The 24,249-nt window shown below is 41.8% G+C and overlaps 2 protein-coding genes and 1 long non-coding RNA gene across 3 annotated transcripts in view; 1 reads left to right on the top strand and 2 right to left on the bottom strand.

The window, feature by feature from the left end:
* Positions 1–24,241, bottom strand: part of LOC118891258 — a 30,537-nt gene extending 6,296 nt beyond the window's left edge. The window contains exons 1-2 of the long non-coding RNA XR_005018923.1: positions 22,416–24,241; positions 4,944–4,946 (exon numbers count right to left, since the gene is read on the bottom strand). This is a non-coding gene — a long non-coding RNA (uncharacterized LOC118891258). The remainder of the gene's footprint in view (positions 1–4,943; positions 4,947–22,415) is intronic.
* The window catches only part of PYGL (glycogen phosphorylase L), a 57,699-nt gene that overhangs the window by 5,708 nt on the left and 27,742 nt on the right, over positions 1–24,249 (top strand). The window contains exons 3-7 of the mRNA XM_036844998.1: positions 2,472–2,550; positions 7,881–7,984; positions 15,952–16,083; positions 19,247–19,358; positions 19,692–19,774. Coding sequence (XP_036700893.1) covers positions 2,472–2,550; positions 7,881–7,984; positions 15,952–16,083; positions 19,247–19,358; positions 19,692–19,774 — 510 coding nt within the window. The remainder of the gene's footprint in view (positions 1–2,471; positions 2,551–7,880; positions 7,985–15,951; positions 16,084–19,246; positions 19,359–19,691; positions 19,775–24,249) is intronic.
* LOC118891256 (bisphosphoglycerate mutase-like) lies at positions 5,158–6,889 on the bottom strand. Its single transcript, XM_036844999.1, is given in 2 exon segments — positions 5,158–6,070; positions 6,073–6,889. Coding segments are annotated over 2 exon segments (777 nt in total). The 5' UTR covers positions 6,167–6,889; the 3' UTR covers positions 5,158–5,387.

Below are 24,249 nucleotides of genomic sequence, written 5' to 3'. Positions count from 1 at the left end.
AATATGTGAAAGTAATAAACTTTTAAAATTCTATTGTCATCCTTTCTCTGTTGCTTAATGAGATGTAAAATACACTTCCTCTTTAAATGAGGAGCCTGAGGTCTTGAACCTAATGCGCTAATTTGTTTGAATGAACTGTTTCTCCTTTGACCTTCAAGTATCTTCATACCAAAAATAGTCCTTAACCTTTCTGATGTGGTTAATAGGAGGAACGTGTATTTGCAAAGATGCACTCTAAATAAGAGACTGTTCAAGTTGCTTTTGTCCTGGCATAGGGTTGTTCTCCTCTCATGTGGCCAGCTGCTTGTCACTAGGGCTGGTTTCCTTTGTGTGGGTTTAGTAGAGCATTTCGTGTGAAAGAACCATTGCATCTCCTCTCTGCTTCCCTTTTCTTTGCCTCCCCTGATATCAGCTGAAAAAAATATACCTCCTTTGCACCATAATCTAACCAGGTGGGATGAAGTGACCCACGTCTCCTTGCTCAAGGTTTACAGCCTACTCTAGACTCACATGTTTAGAATGTTAAAAATCCTGAGCACTAGCATTAGCAGTTGATGTCACAAGGACCCCAGTACTCTAGGCACCAGGGAGCAAATTTGAAAGCCCTTTGAACAATGAACAGAAGCAAATCCATTTTTGAACTCTTAGAAGATTTAGTTATCAGGACTTGTGTCAGAAAGCAACTTTTGATATAAGGGTAGGGATCTAAGTAGGTAACCCCACGGCAACTGGGGCATCCACTTCAAGCATAGTTACATCTTGTGCATATGTTTTCAAATGTGTAGATTATGTTTCCATGTAAAATTTCATGGATTGCCTCACTTTCAGATAAGAATGCAGTCATTTCACAACGGACCATTATTAGCCAGGCATGGGCTAGATTATTATCTAGTCAGCAGAGGACAGGTCATTTAATTTATCTGGCCATCAATTTCCTCATTGTAAGATGAACAGTCCAAAGTGACCTCCAGAGCTGCAGAATTTTGGTACGAGTCCACACTGCTGCTACTGACCTCTGGCTGTGCGGGTCCCAACACTCTGTGGCAGGGAGCTGACTGGCAACCAATTCCATCATCCCCAAGGTCACAGTTGCTCCTTGGCCTCCCACAGTCTCCCTCTCTTTTTTTTTTAATTGAATATAGTTAATTTACAATGTTGTACTAGTTTCAAGTGTACAGCAAAGTGACTCAGCTATATATTCTTTTTTAGCTTCTTCTCCATTATAGGTTATTACAAGATACTGAGTATAGTTCCCTATGCTATGCAGTAGGTCCTTGTTTTTGTTTTTGGTTTTTTTTAATAAATTTATTTATTTTATTTATTTATTTTTGGCTGCATTGGGTCTTCGTTGCTGCGCACGGGCTTTCTCTAACTGCGGCAAGTGGGGGCTACTCTTCGTTGCGGTGCACAGGCTTCTCATTGCGGTGGCTTCTCCTGTTGCAGAGCACGGGCTCTAGGCGCGCGGGCTTCAGTAGTTGTGGCACGCGGGCTCAGTAGTTGTGGCTCACGGGCTTAGTTGCTGTGTGGCATGTGAGATCTTCCCAGACCAGGGATCAAACCCGTGTCCCCTGCATTGGCAAGCAGATTCTTAACCACTGCGCCACCAGGGAAGCCCAGTAGGTCCTTGTTGTTTACCTGTTTTATATACAGTAATGTGTATGTGTTAATCCCAACTCCTAAGTTATCTCCCCCTCCCACTATCCCCCCCCAAGTCTGTTATCTACCCCAGAGAGAAGTAGAGGATTTTAGGCCCATCCAGCAGGACCACAGGGCTGACGTTTCCCTGACTGCTGTCTGGCCCCCGGTGTCATGGGCAGTGACTCACTAACTGGTTTTGGGTTAACAACCTTTGACCTTACTGAGTAAATATGTTGTGGTCATGAAAAGATGAACTTTAGTCCATCCCAGAAAATCTGACCTCATACCTTTTGGTAATTTTCAAAATTTAGTCCAGTTAGTATCAACTTGGTACTGGGACTATTTCTGAGGTTTTACCCTGACAACAAAAAATAATTTTCAGAAATAGTAATAGCCAACATTTATCAAGAAATATCTACCCAGGAATCATTGAGTGCTTTGTTTGTATAATCTCATTTAATTCACAGCCCTAAATGAAATAGATACTGTTATCCTCATTTTTAAACGAGAAATGAAAGGCATAGTGAGATTTACTGCCTTGCTCAGGGTCATATAGCTAAGAAGTAACAGAGTCGGTAATGGACATTTAGAGCCCATACTCTTCTCCAAGCTGCTGCTGTGCCATCTCGGACAGTTTGCATCTTCAGTCACCAGCATCTGCAGCGGGTATCTGATGCCAGTTCAAGCAGTGAGGGACCTGGCAGGATTGAGTTCACAGATGAACCTGAAGACCCAACCCAGAGCTTTAGGAAATGACTGTTCTCTCTGAAGTGGCCTGTTTGTATATCTAAAGTTTGTATCCACGTCCTGTGTTGTTTTTCTTTCATCACCAGCTTGGATTGGATATGGAGGAGTTAGAAGAAGTTGAAGAAGATGCTGGGCTTGGCAATGGTGGTCTTGGGAGGCTTGCTGGTAAGTGTGCTATTGTCTGGCCCTTGACGCCGTCTCAGATGCCATGCACAACCATGCTTAAAGAACCAGAAGACTGTCTAGAAGTGTACAGTGTGAGCTGGTTGTAGATGTGTTTGTTTCTGAGTCTGCACGGTGGTTTGACCAGTGCTAGACAAACAGTAGAGAAAGGATCTTTAACAAAAGAGACATTGCTTAAAAAGTTTGGAGACATTGCTTCAAACCCCAAAGCTAACCAGATCCTTCCTGTGCGCTTAAGGGTTTCCAGAGTGGCCCCTTCACTTCACTTTTATTTGTTCACAGCTGCTCAATTCACATACTTGTGTGGTAGCACCTAAGTTGTTTAGCCATTGTGTTATCGTCTTGTGCACTTAACAGTTTGCTTTTTGATTGACTAGTAGGCAGTGATACACTTGTTATACTATTGGTATGATTTAATTAATGAGTATTTTTTTTATATGGATGAAGTTTGAGTTCTTTGCTTTATCTGGGAAATGATTTTTCCACAAATATAGAGGAAAACATTAAAAATATAATACCAGTGCCATTAAATTAAAAATATGCATCCTTACCACCAAGCAATTCTACCTCCTGATATCCACCCTAAAGAAATACTCCAACATGTACACAAGGAGGCATGCGAAAAAAATTGCTACAGTATTGTTTGTAAAAGCAAAATTTTAGAAATAACCTAATGTCCATTGATAGAACAGGTAAAAAAGTAGAGGAACCCCATGTTACAGAATAATATGTGTCAACCTAAAAGTGAACTATTTATACTTCCCTGCATAGACCTCCAAGAGGTGGGGGGCCGGGGGCAGAGGGAACAAGTTGCATTAAAAGCCACACAGTGTTGGGCTTCCCTCGTGGCGCAGTGGTTGAGAGTCTGCCTGCCAATGCAGGGGACACAGGTTCGAGCCCTGGTCTGGGAAGATCCCACATGCCGCAGAGCAACTGGGCCCGTGGGCCACAACTACTGAGCCTGCGAGTCTGGAGCCTGTGCTCCGCAACAAGAGAGGCCGCGATAGTGAGAGGCCCGCGCACCGCGATGAAGAGTGTCCCCCGCTTGCCACAACTAGAGAAAGCCCTCGCATAGAAACGAAGTACCAACACAGCCAAAATAAATAAATAAATAATTTAAAAAAAACAACAACTGGTACTGTATTTAAAAAAAAAAAAAGCCACACAGTGTGATAACATTTATGTTTTTTAAAAATTAATATTTTATGTGAGAATGTATATATGTAAATCCATAGAAAAAGTCTGGAATTTGAAATACTGAACTGCTCCCTGTGACCTTCTCTAGAGAGGAGCACAGAATTGGGGGCGGCAGTCAAAGGGGCTGCTAGCCCTGTCGGTAACATTTTAATTGTTTTTACAAAGAGGATGTTACTATATTATTTACTTGTGAAATTTAAATTTAATAATAGAATGTACGACCACACATGTATCAGATTGTACTCTATGAAAAATAAATATCTACGTCTTCTCTTTTAGAAATGATTCCAAAATCTCTTAATTTTACACACAGTTTCAAATGACTAGAACTCCATTTACATGTGTTTCATATTGTTTATTCCTTACTACATTAGTGGCCATGTGTTTTTTTTGTTTGTTTTTTTTTTATCTGTAACAGCTTTTATAGTTGTAAATTGTTTACATGACTTTATCACTGAAATATATGTCACTTGCTCTGAAATAAGGCAGTAGCTTAAAGAAATGATCACTTACCTATCTCCAGCATCTAAAAACATCGTATATCATTAAGATTGATAAGCAGTCAATTCTGTCTGTGGCCTACCCTGAATACTATAGACTACGTACCATAATGTTTTGCCCTCAGCAGATAAAGAACAAATGTATGTGACAAGTGCGAATATACCATTTCCCCTGTTCAAGTGAATAAAATTACACCCACTATATTCTACCTTCCCCTGACCCGACCTTCAATTTTTAGAGAATTAGGCATGTCTATGTGTTGAAATAAGTACAACTCTTTGTGTTATAGGAAGATAAGAGCAGAGAATAATTCAGCAGCCTATACTTAATATTTATGAATCATATGGAAATTCTTGGGATGGTACCATTTTCAGTCACAGAACTTATTTTTAAATTAATTTTAAAGACCCCAAAATTAAAGTTTAAAAAGCAAAAATAAAACAAAAAGAGAACACGAACAGCTATAGCTGTCTATATGCTGCTAATTCTAGCAGCCAGAGAGGAATTCCACCAAATGTCATGAGGCAAAGGGCCTTGGTGTTTGTTGTTGGCCGTCTTGGAGGAATCCATCCGTGACTCTCCCATTTAATGGGCCTCTAGTCTTAACCTATCAAAGCATCCCTTTCCCTAGAGGAAAAGACTAGTAATAAATACTTAAGTATAGTGTGTTATCTAACACCCTTTATTATCATCCTAGAAAGTCTCAGTAAATATAAATGTGAACTACTTATTGGAGTAAGTAGTGCCTGTCAGTGGTCACTCTATACTGATTTATTGAATAAGGAATACCTTGAACTTGACTTCCACTTGTTGCTCCCCCATCTCGGAAACTTATGACATTGATTAAGCCCCACTGGTGACTAACTTAGTGCCTAATTCAAATGAGGCCGGCAGGGGCTAACGCATAAGGCTTATGACATTAGCACTCAGGCATCCTAAAGCCTTTATCTGGGCCAACATAAGTTACCTAGTTACTTATACAAACTCTACCCCACAGCCTAGATCTGGGAAAATCAGGAAAAATCAGCGGGGGAGAAAAAAAAAAAAAAGAGATCAGCACCCACAACACACCGCATACCAATCCTTCTGCAGCTATCCCTAGCTAGCACGTGGGAAAGATTTTATTTGTCAGCGCGTTTCACTTTTCCTTGATCCTCTACTTTCTTAATGGCTGCTTGGATAGCCTCTTGGTTGCCCAGGAACTGGTGAGGTCCAACGGCATGCAGGTTCTCGTCCAGTTCCAGGAGAATGGGGACTCCAGTAGGAAGAGTAATGTTGATAATGTCTTCATCTGAGATACCTTCCAGATGTTTCAGGAGTGCCCGGCTGCTATTTCCATGAGCAGATATCAGAATGGTTTTACCACTTAATACTTCAGGAGCAATCCTTTCATTCCAATAAGGAAGGAGTCTCCCCAGAACATCCTTTAAGCTCTCGGATCGTGGCAGCTGATCCAAAGGAATGTCGCACACTTTGTATCTCCGGTCGTTGTAGATCTCGTGGTAGTAAGGATGGGACTCCTCTATGGGCGGTGGGGTCACACTGTAGCTCCTTCTCCACAGCCTCACTTGTTCCTCGCCGTGATTCAAAGCCATTTGCTCCCTGTTGAGACCGATCAAGGCTCCATAGTGACGCTCATTGAGACGCCAGGAGCTTTCCACGGGAACCCATTCCTGCCCCAGCTCTTCCAGGATCAGCCAGGCTGTGTGGATGGATCGGTTCAGGATGGATGTGAACACGAGATCAAACTCAAAGTTTAGCGCTTTGAGTTGCTTCCCACAGTTCCGAGCTTCTTGCATTCCTCACTGTTAAGTTTCTGATCCACCCAGCTACAAAAACGGTTCTCTTTATTCCAAGCACCCTCTCCATGTCTTAACATAATCAGTTTGTACTTGGACATACTGATGGCTGAGCTTCTCTAGTGCTTTCCAATGGGCCAGTGTTCAGTGACAGCAATACATCTGCAGAAAGACCACCAGCAGCAGCTGCTCGTCGGAACCACCGAGCAGCCAGTGCCTCCCAAGACTCATCAGTGGCCATGTGTTTTAACGGTGCAATTAGTCATAGAAAACGCTGCCTTTGGCATACTTGGCCACCTTGAGAAGTTAATCATCGGGTAATTAGTAGGCTTTCCATGGAGCTATAGGAAGACCAGCAGAGCCAACAGCATGCTCATCTAACACTGACAAGGTAGCCTGCCTTCGTTTTATGTAAAGTCACAGGCCTATTTTTTGGCAGGGTTAACCCCACTCTGGGCCTGACAGGGAAGGGGTGAATGAGGCTGAGTAATTCTCATTAGATGACCTCATCTCTTACCAGACTGAAAAAACTGGGACCCCATTCTGGTGAGGCTCTCAGGATAATTTGATCAGGACCCAGGAAAAGACAAATCACCACAGCTCCGAGAGAGCAGGAACTGGGACAGAGCCAGGCCCCATGAGCACAGGGACCGGAACACCGTTGTGATGTTACAGTAACTTGAAGGTCTTGGCCATTGGCCTTTGTGGATCTGTTTTAGGACTCCACCATGAACCTAGCTCAGTCTCTTCCTGTTTGATCAACAATTTTCAATGTTCTTTTCAGTTTTAGATCCTACTATATTTTCTCATTCTCTGTACATTTCTCAGTTCAGATTCCTGAGAGGGGCAATATGCTTAGCGTAACCCCTAAAATTGCTCCTGACCACAAGATAGATCCTACCCAGCCTGTTGATTGGCTGCTCTAGATCAGGTGCTCTGTCATTAAAGCCGTTGGCTACAAGGAACAGAAAACCTAGCAAAAGCTAGTTCCGCCAACAGGGACATGTATTATCACAGAACGAGAACTTCAGAGGTTGGCCATTCCAAGATTAATTTATTCAGCAGCACAATTCTGTCAGGACTCTGGGTCTCTATGGTTCTTTTGACTTTACCTTCATGGAAAAAAGACGGCGGCGGTAAGGAAAATCTTTCACTGTACCCAGCAGACTTTCTAGCACCTCTCATTGGATTGAATGTCATTGTATGCTTATGCCAAAACCCAAACTGGTGAAGGACATAAAATTACTATGATTAGCTTAGAAGTTTAGACCAGTCAAGATTCAGTTCCTGGTCCAGCCTCCCTGAAGCATAAGACCACCTGATATGTGAACCACACTGGAATTCCATTAGCCAGAAAGAGAGTCTGCCCCAGATGTCCAGCTAGTCAGGCAGATGGGTCACATGTAAATTATACATGTCTTTTCAAGCAGAGGGGGATGGAGACAGCTTCCCCTAGAAAGGGCAGTGTGAAGAACAGACATAATAAAGGACATTTCTAACGTAGACCAGCTTCCTTACCTGTTCTCAGATGAAATGCCAACACAGTGGTTATTTCTGGATGGTGAGGTAATAAATGTCTGTTTTCTTCTTTATACATGTTTGTATTTTCTACCTCTTCTATAGTTTATTTTATAATTAGAAAAAAAGTGTTATTTTAAAAACTTAATACCCACTGTGCAGCAGTCTCTGTGCTTTAAGATACAAATATGGTTTCTCATAGAGAAATGTTTTGTGGCTGCCATGTTTTTTAGAGAAAGACAAAATTTTGCCTAACCTTGATGACCCTGCCTTTTGCCTGTGCTCTGTTTAATTTAGCCTGCTTCTTGGATTCCATGGCAACTCTGGGACTTGCAGCCTATGGCTATGGCATCCGATATGAATATGGAATCTTCAATCAGAAGATTCGAGAAGGATGGCAGGTATGTGAGACATATTTTTTAATTTTGTCATTAAAGTACTTTGTCTTCATGGTGTTCTGGATGGTTTATAATTTATGGACATTTTACATAGAGCTTTACTGCTTTCTGTGGCATCTGGTTGACATGAGTGAATACTGTCGGTCTTCCCACTTTGAGGTGTAAGCTCCCTAAGAGAGGAGAGCCTGCCGGTATCACCAATATCATTCACCACCAGATCCGTAGCATCTTGTACGGTGCCAGACTCACAAGGGTGCTCTGAAAATATTTATCACTGATTGCCTGAACGTGGACTACCTATAATGTGCCATGTCCTATCTCTGCAGCATATAAAATGGAGGAGCATATCTTTTGGCTCATGATCTTCCCCAGTAACTCTTTTTTTTCTTTTTTTTTTTTAATAAATTTATTTATTTATGGCTGCATTGGGTCTTTTATTATTATTATTATTAATTTATTTATTTATTTTTGGCTGCATTGGGTTTTCTTTGCTGTGCGTGGGCTTTCTCTAGTTGCGGCAAGCGGGGGCTGCTCTTCGTTGCGGTGCGTGGGCTTCTCATCACAGTGGCTTCTCTTGTTGCGGAGCACGGGCTCTAGGTGTGCAGGCTTCAGTAGTTGTGGCTCGTGGGCTCTAGAGCGCAGGCTTAGTAGTTGTGGCGCACGGGCTTAGGTGCTCTGTGGTATGTGGGATCTTCCCCAACCAGGGCTCGAACCCGTATCCCCTGCATTGGCAGACGTATTCTTAACCACTGTGCCACCAGGGAAGTCCCCCAATAACTCTTGATAGTAGGAAGCATGTCACCATTTTTGTAGGTGAGAAAACTGAGGGTCTTAAGAGGTGAAGTCACCTCAGATCACACAGCTGGCAAATAAGGCTGTATATCCCCAGATTTCCAGGTCCACATTCAGTATTCTTTTCTACACTCAGAGTCTTGCCCTCCTTAACATGCCTATCTTACAAGATGTGTAAGCTCAGTGTTCTAATTTTTTTATAAGACGAAAGCAGGCAATCCTGTTAACTATTATATCAAAAAACTCTGGCACATATTTAATATGTATAATTATAGTGCTCTGTAGAAAATTGCACAAATAGTAATGAATCCATACAAATGACTCTCATTTTATTTTTATATAACCAAACTAGATTCTTAAGTATTTGTTTCTCTTTATCTGTGGTAACTCTTTGAACTACAGTCAGCCCTGGCATGGACAGTTTTCCCTGATGCTAAGTGTGATTTAGGTTTTTTTCTCTCCCTATCTTTGTCTCATACACGCACATCATTGACAAAAAGATACTGGATTTTCAAGAAGCCTGAGCTCTCTGAGCCCTCCCAAGAGTCAGTCCAAGGTCAGCGTGATCAGCCATTGGGTTGGGGGACCTAGGCTGGAGCTAATCCCAGGGGAGAGGAAGGATGAGAAGCCGAGTGTCACCGCCATCCACTCTCCCCTCCCTCCGTGTTTGGACACTCTGGGCCAAAGAAGGAGGGCACTAAAAGATTTGACATGATAAGAGAATGCACCAAGGGAAGTCCCAGGAGGAGAATATTGGGAACATATTGAAAGACAAACTTCCAGATTTTGTTAAGAACCAGTGTATCTTTAGCTACTCCTAAATCAATTAGGAGGCAGCATTGGGTAGAAAAAAAATTGGGCCCTAATATGAGATCTAATTTCTAATTTGAGGCCTAAGTGCAACTCATTACCCTTATGAAGTTTGTTGCCTTGATTAGGTTACCTAGCTTCTCTGAGCCTCACTTTTCTTGTCTGCAAAATGGAGATGCCAGCTTCACAGAACTATGAAAATATGTAAAATGTCTGTTGCACAAATAGGCACTCAATGAAATGTTAATTTGGCCTAATAAAAGGAGGATAATTTTTTAAATTGTGGTATTATATAGTAAAATATTAATGCAACCATTAATATCATGTTTTTAATTAATTATAATGAAATGGGAAATTGTTTATGATAGTTGAAAAAAGGAGGTATAGGATCATTTGGATAGTATGACCTATCCAAAGGAAACCAAAAAGATAAAGTGCTAGAAAAAAAAAGATGTCAAAGCTTCAACAGTAATTAATTATCTCTGGGAGATAAGATTATGGGTGACTTTGACTATCTTCTGTTTGTTCTCCTACATGACTCATATTTCATAAGAAATGTGTATTTTATAATCATAAAAAGATATAAAAACAAAATAATTGGTTCCCTTCCACAGTGAAGTAATCTAGGGCTACATGGTGAGAAGCCTAGCTTGGCTGGCATTTCCAGTAGGACCAAGATTTTAACACAACCTGACCAAGGGATACATGGTATCCATTCTCAGTCTTTGTATCCTGTATGGTACTCATTATACCCCAGAATGTTTAAGGATTTTATTTCTTACTTTTCTGTGAAAGATTTTTTTTAACTCAGCAGATCAATCTCAAAAAATTGTCTTTCAAGTGCATTTTCCCCAAAGTCTTATGAAAGGTCACTCTTTATTAATCCCACCTATGACCTTTGCTACTTTTAAATGGCCTTATTTCAGGAAACCATCCCTTCTCTCCTGTGAGACCCAAGAAGTATATATTCTAGTGTTCTTAAAGGAAAAAGAGAGCCCAAGTGGCTTTTGCTAGTCTCCAAAGCTAGCTTTACTACATCATCACTTCTTTCATTACAACTGAAATTGAGTCAGAAGGACACCTAATTTTATCTACCATAGCCATTGTTCACTGGGATGGGATTTTAAAAAGCAAACATAAAAAAGAAACTGTTTCCATGAAAAAACAAAAAATATCTTCCAGGAAAGCAGAATGCCTTTTGGGGGCATGGTCACTGCCCTACTCCCATCAGCTACATCGTTGCTCTTACAATGGAGAAGGCTGATGAAAACTGCACAAGCTAGGAAGATTTTTTTTTTTTTAATTTTTTTTTTTTAACTTTGGGTTTATTTATTTATTTATTTTTATGGCTGTGTTGGGTCTTCGTTTCTGCGCGAGGGCTTTCTCTAGTTGTGGCAAGTGGGGGCCACTCTTCATCGCGGTGCGCGGGCCTCTCACTATCGCGGCCTCTCTTGTTGCGGAGCACAGGCTCCAGACACGCAGGCTCAGTAATTGTGGCTCACGGGCCCAGTTGCTCCGCGGCACGTGGGATCTTCCCAGACCAGGGCTCGAACCCGTATTCTCCGCATTGGCAGGCAGATTCTCAACCACTGCGCCACCAGGGAAGCATAGGAAGATTTTTAAAGGTTGATGGACCTTCAGTTTTTGAAGGCTCTCTTCAAGGAAGATTTGCAGTAATAAAGTGTTCATTGTGAACTCCACCCCGCCCCCCAAGGAAAATAATTTTATTGCTAAAATGCTTGACTTACCTCGAACTCTAACGGGGATCATTGAAACCTTCTCAGAATAGTCCTCTGAAAATGACTGGCCACTGGGAGGAAGAGGGGGAAAGACAGTTGCGACAGCTTCACGTTAAAGTTTAACAGTCACGCGCTAAAGTTCTGAGTGGAAAGACGCTGACAGTAGAAACCTCAGGGTTGAATCAAGCAGTCTGCTGGAACATTCTTTCTCTTAGAACCCTGCTATACCTAGCCATGCACAGTTCACATTACCCAGCAAGCTTCTCCTGGCCATTGTTGAATTCTTGGTGCTCCCCAGAAACATTTACCAATGACTGGTACCATCAGAAAGCAAAGTTTGTTGACAACTCCTGATGTTTGCTCACTGGTTCTTCATGTCCTGTGTATCCCACAGTTGAGGGGGAAAGCGTTTCTTCGAATTCAGTCACTCACAGAGGCCCTGAGCTGACCTCTGCTTCCATGCTGGCTGGAATAGAGTCCACCGAGTATTCTCTCCAGGAAGACCCCAGATCCAGCTGCCATGCATCCCCCCCCCACACACACACCACCACTGCCACCACCACCCAGGCGGGCACGCTGCTCCTCTCGCCACAGTCTCCTGCTTGCTTTGTCTCAGCTCCTTTTCATCTGGGATGTTCAGATCCACACAGCCCACTTGCATATAAATGAAAGCTCTCCTCCCGTCTGGCCCCTGCCCTTCATATGGCTCAGCAAGTTAGTGCACTCAGGGATCACTGGTTACATGGAAATCTAAATTTACAGACCAGTTTGTTAATTTGTTGGAAGAAAGCAAGACAGAAAGGAGGTTTATCACCATCCCGCAGCCTCTGTGGATTGAGTTGGGGTGGCTGGAGGTGGTTCTCTCTTTCTCCTCTGATCTGCTCAGAACAGCTTGCTTTTATGAAATATCTGTTTTTCAATTTACCTTAAAAACAAGCTTTGCATAACTGAGGGAATTGTTGACTGATTCCTTGCCAAAATCAGGAAGAGACTCAATAAAGAACAGCAAACTAGGAGTCCTATTCTCCTACAGAACTTGTTAACCCAGTGAAATTAAAACCAGCCATTATTTGGCAGGGAAAAACCAGACCAACATTGAGAGTGACTGGCTGACTAGTCCCTTGTCACTTAACAGCGTGTCCTCAAAAGAGCAAATGCGGCCTCTGATTTGCAAAGGAGGCCAGGAGGGGCCCGTGGTGGGAAGCCCAGAGCTCAGCCTCTCTTCTACGGGCATTTCACGCTGCTTGAGGGGAGAAGAGTCTGCTTCTGCTGCATTCTTCCACAGAAAATATGTTGTCAGCTCACCTGTGCACGTGATTTTCGAGAGGAATGCTGTTTCTGCTTCATCGTCCTCCTGGTTCATGTAAAAACTTAAGGTGTATTTTGCAACAGTCCTGAGTGCTGAAATGAGGCAAATAGGCCGTAAGGTTCTTTCCTGTTACAGGAAGCAGTGTGTGTTCACACTGACCAGTATTTGAAACCCAGAACCTGCCCTTGCTTAAGTGCAGCGTGAAGTGTTTTGTAAGTCAGGATGTTTGATCTTTGTGCATAACCTCATTTATTTTTCATAGAGTTTCTAGTTATTAACATGAGCTAGAGGACTCTAACTTAACCAATTTCTTATCAACTGATAAAATTCAATCCTTTCCTTGTTAAATTTTAATTGTATTTTTTGTCCTCTTTATGAATGGGATAGCCGAAGTCTCAATTCTGAATTACAGTTCCTGACTTTGTATCGCCGTGTAGCTCCCGGCTGCACCATGTACCCGCTGGCTATATGTTCAGATGCAAATTTTTAAATGCAAAATTTGAGACCCCTCCCCAGACTGCCTGAGACTCTGCATTTTAACAAGGTGCACTGTACTGATTAGCTCACATCTAGGTCCAGCCTTCCCTAGGCTTCATCCTGCATCTGCTACATCCTCCTGAAGCTCTCTAATTCCAGACCTTCTATCTAAAGATGTTGTTTCTGTGTGTCCCCTTTTCATTCATCATGACACTGGTAGTTCTTGTTAATGGGCAGCTTACTGGCTTTCCCAATATGATCAATGTTTGAATAAATGGATGTGTGTTTGCTTGTCTGGCTGTTGACATTAATGTTTTGTCTAATATTTCAAAAGATAGCTGTGTTTGTTTGCCTCTCTCCACACTGTGCCTGGGGCAGACACTGAACTCATACGTAGGTGATCATGAAGCATCCAGCATTGTGTCATAATTCATCATTAATATCCTTTTAAACTAAAGCTGAGTTTTCTAAGAGGGAAGGATGAGGAATCAGGTAGGTAAAATAACCATATTGGGGGTAATCTCATTGACAAGGGAGCTTTGTACTAAAAACCTTACCCCTCCCTTCTTGCCAGAACACGATTGCATTTTTTAAAATATAAGGACTATTTTAAAGGTATCACTCATAATACCTTTACTTTAAAAAATGCAACCCCCGCCCCACCATGTGTTTTTTGTTCTTGTTTTGGCGTTTTTATTTGTTTTTTATAGAAAACAAAATGCATTTGATGTCTAGGATACCCTAAATACAAATTAGATTTTAAAATTTTTATGAGAACTATTTTGTCATAAATTGACATAAATACATGGGAAAATGTTGAAATTGTCAATAAAATAAATTCCTTACATTTTAGTATATGTCATTTTCAAAATGAATTAGAAATAATAGTTCATGGGACTTCCCTGGTGGCGCAGTGGTTAAGACTCCGCGCTCCCAATGCAGGGGGCCCGGGTTCCAGCCCTGGTCAGGGAACTAGATCCCACATGTGTGCTGCAACTAAAGGTTTGCATGCTGCAACTAAGGCCCCCCCCCCGGCCGCAACGAAGGAGCACACATGCAGCAACTAAGACCTGGCACAACCAAATAACTAAATAAAATATAATAAATAAATAAATAATAGTTCATTATCAGATCAAAATTACATAAGGATTAAATTAAACAAAGACTACAAAATGTGTTCTGTGGATGGGAATGTAAATTGGTGCAGCCACTATGGAAATAAGTATGGACATTCCTTAAAAAACTAAAAATAGAACTACCATATGGTCCAGCAATTCCATTCCTGGGTATATATCTGGAAAAAATGAAAACGCTAATTCAAAAAGATACATGCACCCCAGTGTTCATAGCAGCACTGTTTACAATTGTCAAGGCATGGAAGCAACCCAAGTGCTCATCAACAGATGAATGGATAAAGAAGATGTGGTGTATATATATGCAATGGAATATTACTCAGCAATAAAAAATGAATTAAATATTGCCACTTGCAGCAACATGGATGGACCTAGATAATATTATGCTTAGTGAAATAAGTCACACAGAGAAAGACAAATACTATATGTTATCACTTATATGTGGAATCTAAAAAATAATACAAATGAATGCATATGCAGAACAGAAACAGACTCACAGATATAGAAAACAAATTTGTGGTTACCAAAGGGGAGAAGGAAGGGGGGGAGGGACAAATTAGGGATATGGTATTAACAAACTACTATGTATAAAATAGATAAGCAATAAGGATATACTGTATAACACAGGAAATTATACCTATTATCTTATAATAACCTATAATGGAATATAATTTGCAAAAATACTGAAACACTATGCTGTATACCTGAAACTAACACAATATTGTAAATCAACTATACTTCAAATTAAAAAATGAAAAAAAAGTAATAGTGTTCCGTACCTATACTGAAATAAGCTTTATTAAGGGAGCTTTCTATGAATAGTTTTTCTCAACCGATTCTGTGCTTTCAAGGCACAAAGCTCTTGACAGAAACCATAATGTAGGACCCATCAGGTCCAGGTATCCAAAAATAAACATCCCTGGGAAGCCTCTCTCTTTCCCTCAAGCTAGACAATTGGATTCACAGATGTTAAGACACAGGCTTTAGAACCCACAGACCTACCATCAAATCTTACCTGTATCGTTTACTATCCGTGCAACTTTGAGCAAGTTACAATTTCCTTAACAAAGGGAGAAGCCATAGCTCCCTCCTATAGTGTTGCTATGAGGATTAAATGCAATAATATGTATAAAACATTTAGAGTAATACTAGCCAGTATTGTTGTTGATTTAGGCTGTACGACAATAACAAAGATGAATTGAGATTGACAGAACCAACATCTTTCTTGCCAAAACAGTATTCTTGAGTTGATTCAGTCAAAAATATATATATATTTTTTTATAAATTTATTTATTTATTTATTTGGCTGCGTTGGGTCTTTGTTGCTGCACGCGGGCTTCCTCTAGTTGTGGCGAGCGGGGGCTGCTCTTCGTTGTGGTGCGCGGGCTTCTCATCGCGGTGGCTTCTCTGGTTGCACAGCACGGGCTCTAGGCACGCGGGCTTCCGTGTTTGCGGCTCACGGGCTCTAGAGCGCAGGCTCAGTAGTTGTGGCACGTGGGCTCAGTAGTTGTGGCGCACGGGCTTAGTTGCTCCGAGGCATGTGGGATCTTCCTGGACCAGGGACCGAACCTGTGTCCCCTGAATTGGCAGGCTGATTCTTAACCACTGCGCCACCAGGGAAGTCCCCAAAAATATTTTTAATTTGATATAATTGAAGGGCTAGGTCCACCGCTCCTGAAAAACAAATTCTAAGCCATGTCCTTTCTGCAGATAGAAGAGGCAGATGACTGGCTCAGGCATGGAAACCCCTGGGAGAAGGCCCGCCCCGAGTTCATGCTGCCTGTTCACTTCTACGGGAAAGTAGAGCACACAGAGGCCGGAGCCAAGTGGATCAACACGCAGGTATTCTGAGAGTCCTCGCGCTGAGCATTGTATAGAGGATGGCACAGAGTACGACGTGTATATGGTGTTGAGTATAGTGTGCTGTATATTGAATAATAGAGTATATTTTTATAAATAAATCTGTTACTTCTCTTAGTGGAACCCACTCATTTTGGAGACCAGGCAGCTGAGGCCAAGAGAGAAGTGACTTCCCCAAGGTCAAGTGACTTCCCAGGGTCATTTTGTCATCCGGTTTATAAGAGATTAATCAATTCTATAATCCCAGCATGCTTAGCTCTCCAGTTTTATATAAAGCTGTTGAAACCAAGATTGAATAAAGTTAAATGTCATTCCTCACCCCACTGCCATATGTACATTGACTTGTAAATTCTAAGGGGTAAATATTTTTTAACTGAAGTATTTATTCAAAGGATTACCAAAGTTCTTCTTCATTACAAGTCAAGAAAAACAATGCAAAATATTGCAAAATGCACTCTGTTACTGTGTGCCAAATCACTTCTAGAGAAATAATGCTGGTGTCAATCCAAGTGTACTTAATTCATGGCCGTGTATTTATCCTGCCACCAGATTAGAGTGTTACCCTGTTACTGAACAATTTACTTTTCAGCTCCTCTAGTGGTGGTTTGTGCTTTGCTGTCTTCATACGTCCTGATAAATAACCCCTAAGAACTACTGGATTGCATTGTCCAGTCACTGGAGGCTCCACTTGAGATATTTGTTTAGTAAATATAGTCTTACGCCAGAAAAGATGTCTCACTGGCCATTTTAAAAGCTTAAAGAAAATGGTAAAGACCAAGGAAATGCTGTTCTTATATAGCAAAATCAAGAACAAAATTCAGTATTGTAATGCTAAATTCAGTTGGTTTGTGGACGCAAGACCCATGTTATAGTGGCCTTTTAAGCTGATGCTTTATTCTGCTAATCCATGCAAGGCTATTCACGGTTCACAAAAGAAAGACTTTTTTTGAAGTTTTTCCTATCTGAACATGATTTATTCAGCATATGAAATAATGGATTAGGAGCTAAAATAGGTCATTATATATAATGATATAAGGAATAAACTAATACTGTAATTTCAAGATGTTTCCCTCTGTCCACCCCTTCCCTTTTATTTTGGTTAAACAATAGACCACAACTAAGTTGCAGTTGATTACAAATATGGTCAGAAGAACTGCAACAAACCAATTGTTAATATGCCTAAAGAATTCTCACATGTTTTGGGCATTAATCTAGCAAGTATTTGGTGTCTAAAACTTCCAGTGGCTTCTGATCTGTTTAAACGTACGCAGGTTATACTCCCAATCCTGGAAGCATTCTGTTTACTTCGTAGGTCCCACTGATGACCTTATGATGACCTGATGATATATTTACAAAGCACCTCTAGACATTTTCATAATATATCCAGAAATTCAATTAGGGAGAGTGTGTTTTTCTGTGCCCACAAAGGCAAGTTTATGGGGCAGATGTAATAAAGGGTGAGCTGACCCAATCTGTGCAGAATTTTATGGACTGACGCCACTGCCTGATCAGCCCCAGATTTGTAGCTAGTGAGGTCAGAGAGCTTGAGGTCAGACCTCATGTGTGCCTGCTGTGAAGGCTTCCAGTAAACTGAGTGATTTGTTTCATTTCTTGTGTCAGTTCAGGTCCTCTGGGAAGCAGACAGAAGGGAGAATTAGAAGTACAAGTGATCTATTGCAGAAATGCCTGTGAAAGATAAAGGGAAAGGGAACAGGAGGAGGGGGGATGTCTTTCAGATTGCAACGCAGGTGTGACACCTGTGAAGAGAGAGAGGGAAAGAAGGATTCTCAGGAAGAGCCTCAAACTGCAGCGCATCTCTGAACAAGTGCCCAGGCCGATGGGACATTGCTCATGAGGGGTCCTGGCTCTCATGCTCCCACCACGATGGGAGCGTCCCAAAGAAAGCACAGCCTTGTGTGAGCTCTGAGGTGGCAACTTCCCCCTGAGGTTCTCTAAAGGGACCTCCAAGCCACGTGCATCCCCAGCTCCCTCAATTATGCTTCGAGGGTCAGAAGGATGAGTCATGTTTGAACCCAGACTCAGAGTCCCACTCTGTAAATGACTTCTCCTGATTGACCACAACTTGCTCTTAGAACTCCAGAGATCTTTATTTCCTAGTAAAAGATATTCAAATAAATGTGATTTATTACTCTGTGGTTATGATGTTCATGAAAGCATGACTGAATGTATGTGACTGATTGATGTAGGCTAGAGTGTTTCATTCCCTCATAATTCAGCAGACCAAATTAAAGAGATCTGTGGTTAGGTTTCAACACTACCACTGACTATGACCTTGGGTAAGTCACTTCTCTCTCAGCTTCATTCCCCTCATATCCGAAACGCGTTAAGTTGCACTAGATGATCTCTAGCATCCTCCAATTAAATCAGTCTGTCATTCCCCTTCCTTAGAGCTTGATTCTGATGAGGCAGGGAATAGAAAATTGTCTTCTCCCACATAAATTTTAAATTCATGTGAAACATGGTTCATCTTCCTGTTCTTCTCTATTTCCATGACTCTCACAAATATTGAACTAAATTTTCCAAAGCTCACCTCTTAGACACGTCTCAGCTAATTATCAGCTTATTTGTTAGATCACTAAAATAACTCTTCTTCATGCAGCTTTGAAAAATCTAGCATAGCATTTTAAACATCATATGTAATATTTATCTTCATAAATTTCCTATTCTGCTAATTTTTACCATATTTGAAATCAGATCATTGAATAACCTACATGAAACTTATCTTGATTCCTGTTTTTTAATGGGTACAGATTCACATTTACCACTTTGCACATCATATTTTGCTATTCTTAGAGCAATGGCTTGATCTTGAAACATGAAAGATCTGTGTCCAGATCAGGGTAAGGGACACAAAGGGAAGTCAACGTGGAAATGATGTGGAGGACCATCTGGGACCATCTGTCTGGGTCGTTCCAGCCATCCAGATTGTTCCAAGTGGGAGGAGGACCGACATGGTCCCTAATACCACCTCCAGCTTTGGGACCCTTAACTTGGTTTAGGGATCATACAGTTTGAGTTTGTGATGGAGCCAGGAACCAAATTCCAGCTGCTGTCTCCCAGCTCTGTTCAACCTCCTCCATCCACGTGGGAAACAGTGAGTAGCTGCTTTGGTTTCTCCCCCCAGGTGGTCCTTGCTCTTCCATATGACACCCCGGTGCCTGGATATCTGAACAACACGGTCAACACCATGCGCCTCTGGTCCGCTCGCGCACCCAATGACTTTAACCTCAGAGACTGTGAGTACAGCGTGGGCTCCCTTTCCTCATGTGTGTCTTTCATCTTTCTGTCCAATAATTAGAGCCAAGTTGCTCTGAGTTTCTGATCTGAACTCTTTAGTGACTAAGCATTATATGGAGCAGGTATGGAGGACATGGTTAAAGCGATCCTTCAGTCTAACCCTCTCAGACTGTCATGTGAATCACAGCATGAAGGTTTGCTGAAATCTTTTTGGATTTTTAGGAATTTTAGGAATCCCACATGGTACCCAACAAGCATCAGGTGAGATCAAGGGGCTTCTGAAAACAGTGGCTGGCTCGTCTGTTTATTCATTTTTCTAACATTTCCCTCAGTTAACGTTGGAGACTACATTCAGGCTGTGCTGGACCGGAATCTGGCCGAGAACATCTCCCGGGTCCTCTATCCCAATGATAATGTGAGTGATCAAGCTTGCTTTCTCAGTGGAAACAGAAGCAGCTTACTTCAGAAGCACCTATTCAGTAGCCATAAAGCACACACTTAATATTGGGGTTTTTCCTTCAGTGAGGAATAATCACTATATCTCTTCCTGAATTGTGTAGATTTCCCCTCCCACCCATGTAAGGAAAATGAATTTGTACAATTCATGAAATCAGAATCGGTGTTTTGCCCTTGATTAGTGACCCCATCACTAAATTGGGAGGCTCTGTACATGTATTTCAAAACAAAACCTGGCTATAAAAGATGAGGTGCAGTACAGGTGAAGCACTCCTTCCTTTCCAAACAGAAATTTCATCCACAGCATCAGAAGTCCCTGGAGGTGTCTTGCCTGTCCTCTTCCCCTCACTCATGGGTCTCCTCTGCCCCTCTGCCCCAAGGCAAGGTGGGGTCATGGACCTCAGAATAGACCCAGGAGCAGACACTTGTTTCTTATGCCACTTATTTATCTCATTAAACTTTTTCTTATAGGTGATCATTCCAAAGTTTACATGAAAAATAACTTAGTTTAAAAAAAAAAACACTTGGAACTGGATCTCAGATGACTATTATGGATTCTTAGTGGGTTTAAATATACTTAGCTCTAACTTCTCCATGAGTAAAATAATTTTCTGGATGCTATAATAATTTTTTAAAAAAAATAATAACCTCAGAAGCAACCAAACTAGTACTCTGCTCCACAAAGATGTCACAAAACAAGGATCTTGGGGACTAGGACATAAATGATCCTAAGACCAGATGTCCCCTTAGTGTTAAACCCATCTCCAGGGAGGATTAAGTGGATTTGCTGCAGCATTTTTAGGAACTTAATGGTATATGTTATTTTTCCTTTGGGAGAAAGAATGTGACTTCAGTACCTTAAAAGAAATCTGTAACCCAAAAGCAAAAGACTGTTCTATTTCAAGGTCAATTAAAGTAAGAATCCTTCCAAGACTGGGGCCACAGTGCCTAGCCAAACCCAAGCCTGCAGGATTGTTTAACTAGAAGGGGCTTGAAATTCATCCTCCTATCTTCAGTAAGGACCAAACCTAACTTTACTTGGAAATAAGCATCCACAACAATTGATAACACATACTAGGTTAGCATGGGGCGCAAAGTTGACTAAATTCATTGGGCAAAAAGGTAGCTCTCAGGGTTATGCTTGTTTTTTGTTTTTTTTTTTTAAATTCTCTTCTTATTTTTATTTATTTATTTATTTATTTATTTTTGGGTGCGTTGGGTCTTCGTTTCTGTGCAAGGGCTTTCTCTAGTTGCGGCAAGCGGGGGCCACTCTTCATCGCGGCGTGCGGGCCTCTCACTGTCGCAGCCTCTCTTGTTGCGGAGCACAGGCTCCAGACGCGCAGGCTCAGTAGTTGTGGCTCACGGGCCCAGTTGCTCCACAGCATGTGGAATCTTCCCAGACCAGGGCTCGAACCCGTGTCCCCTGCATTGGCAGGCAGATTCTCAACCACTGCGCCACCAGGGAAGCCCTATGCTTGTTTTTAAGTAGAAGTTGATAAATCTTTTTCGTACTGTAACCACAAGAAGACTCATTCCCTCTCCCCAGCTTGGCCACAGCCCTATTAGTCTGTCTTCCAAGAGTCTTGCCCCCTGTCCTCACTCCGCAACTAATGAGATTTTTTTTTTTCCTTGCTTAAAATTCTTTAAGGCTTTTGCTTACCCCTAAGAGAAGTACAGAATCTTAGGTGTATCTTCATCGATACGGTCATCAGTTCTCTGACACATCCTCCGTGATCTTGCCCTAGCAATAGGTTCCAGCTGTAGAGGATTATTTGCCCTGTTCTTTCTCACCTCCATGCTTTGCCCAGGTTTCCTCTGCCTACAGGGAATACTCTGGCCCTCTGTGCTCACCTCAGATTCCTACTTACCTTTCAGGGCTCAGATACATAAATCACCTGAGTATTCAGGTTCCCAAAGTACTGTGTATACACTTAAATACAATTCCAAATTCTACCACCTATAAATTCCCACTGGTAATATCAATCCAGACAGTTTCCTATTAATGACTTTAAATTTTTATTTTGGTTTTTAAACTCTTATCAAAGTTGTACCTGCACATAGTTTAAAGAGAAAAGCAGCTCTCTGAGGCTTACTATAAAATCAGTCTCCTGTTTCCCACTTCCCCAAAGCAACTACATCCCCTTGCTTTGAACTGATTTTCTGGATACTTACCTCCATATTTCTAACAACATGCTGTTACTGCTGCTTCGTGATTTCCTCTTTTTACAATATTGACTCCCCGCTGCTGAAGATGAGAATTTAGCGCCCTTCCTCCCATAGACTTCCACCCCCACCACAAAAACACGTGTTCTATGCCCAGTCTCTCAACAGAATTACATGGTGATTTGCACTAGCTCTTCAGCTAGTGTTTACATTATTATGACGCTGTCAGTGCTACAGACAGCTGATCTGTGCACATACACGTCATCATCTCATGATTATTTTTCCTTTCCTTAAAAAGTTCTCCTTTCCTGGAGTTAATCATTGTTTTGTTTGTTTGCTTGGTTTTCTGAGTACTTTTCCCTAATTTATCCTACACTCTACCCCAGTCGTAGAAATTTCCTCTCAATATATTCAAACACCTTAGGTATTCTGTTGACTCAGTCTTTTTGAAGTCTCTTCTGGATCTCTTCTGGTTGGCTCCTCCACTGTCATCCTGGGATCTACTTTTCCCATTGTTCTGAGGACGTCTGTGCTCATATACTCTCTGGCGTCATTTGTTTCCAGGATCCCACGTCTTGGTTTGCTCCCTTGTTTTGGTAGTACACACGCTTGGGGCTTCCTAGGAAAGGGTGCAAGTGAGGTCAATTCTTTTGAGACCTTGCATGTTGGAAAATGTCTTTATTTTGCCCTCACATTGGTAGTTTGCCTGGATACTGAAGACTCAAAGTTTTTTTTTTTTAAATCTCCTAGTTTTTGGTGTTGCTGAAAAGTACAGTGCAATCGGATTCTTGATCTTTTGTTTGAATTCTGCTTTCTTCCCCTTTGAAAGCTTCTAGTCTTCCTCTCCCTCTTCCCCTCCCTCTGTCCCTCTCCAAACCCCCTCTCTCTGAGTGTACTAAAATGTACTAAAAGTTTTGGGGGGTGTGCTTTGGTGTAAGTCTGCTTTCACTTATCACGCCTGGGTACCCTTTCAGTCTGGGGACACAGGACTACAGCTCTCTGAGAAATGGTCTGGAATTGTTAAACATCCTCATCTGGTTCTTTAGTTTTCTTACCTTTTTTCTTTTATTTATCATCTCTTTGTCTTCTTGCTCTCATTTTGGACAATCACAACTCTCTCTTCCAATCTTTCTATTGGGTTTTTCACTTTGGCTGTCATGTTTTAATTTCCAAGTAATCTTTTCTTGCTCTAGATATTTTCTTGAAGCATCTTATTTCTTGAATACAATGTCTAATCTACCTGAGGATACTGATAGTGTTCTTCTAATCATTCTTTTCTCTAATCTCTGTTACCTCTAAGTTGGCTTTTATTATTTTAACATCTTTGAGAAGTTTTTCTTAGATGTCTAATGGTCCTTAGCTGCCCACTGAAACTTAAGAGAAAGGTACCGACAAGTTTTGGGGAGCTCTGTACACTTGTTTGGGATTTATCTATTTGGTTTCCCTCTCCTGTGACCTGCTGGGGCCACTTCCTGGTGGAGCTCCTCATGTCCATGTCTTTAGGTCCTCCCTCCTGGGCTGGTCGAATTCCCTAGAGAAGACGCTTGCAGCTTCTTTCCTGGTGGAATTAACACTGGCTGCCTGTGTTCTCAAATTCAGTTGGGAGATGAAGACTGAAAGCGTCAGCATTCAGTACATAAACTTTCACTGGGCCTCTTTCCCCATTTTTAGTATGGGATGGTACCCCAACCTCCGACTTCACCTGCTGCCCTTCAGTCCAGAGACCCCTGTTATACCGTCTCCAGAGAACAGACCTCCAGCTTCTGCCTGAGTTGGCAAAGGAGATTGTCCAGTTGAGGGAATTGGAGAGGAGGTCTGAGGCCAACTGCTTCTTAGGCTGTGCACTAACCTTTTACCCCCTCTTCACCCCTACTTCTGAAGGCACCCAATGCTGACAATTCCTGGGCCTTTTGGGGGCTTCAGTGTATATACTGGGTTGTTCCTTTGGCTTTTCTCCACTAGCAGGTCAGGATGCAGCTTTCCTGGGTCTTCTGGTTCAATTACCATTTATCCATCTGTTTTTCAGCTTCTGAAAAGTTGCTGCTGTTGTCTTCTCTCCATTCCCTCCATCCTTTATCAGTATGCCTTTTTTCAATCCCTTTACCATCATTTTAGTGGAGTTTCAGGAGGCTGATGCTTGGCATTCAACCTGCCAGCTTCCACCAGACATCCCATGGGCTTTAGCCTTGAAGTCCCCTGGTAGGGGATGCCACCCACATTCTGGCCACTCCTAGCAATGTGAGCCCTGTCACTCAGTCTCTCTGGCTTGAA

This window comes from Balaenoptera musculus, chromosome 2 (genome assembly GCF_009873245.2).
Source record: "Balaenoptera musculus isolate JJ_BM4_2016_0621 chromosome 2, mBalMus1.pri.v3, whole genome shotgun sequence".
Taxonomy (NCBI): Eukaryota; Metazoa; Chordata; class Mammalia; order Artiodactyla; family Balaenopteridae; genus Balaenoptera; species Balaenoptera musculus.
The sequence above is the reverse complement of the archived record's forward strand: the minus strand, read 5'-3'. Positions and strand labels throughout refer to the sequence as shown.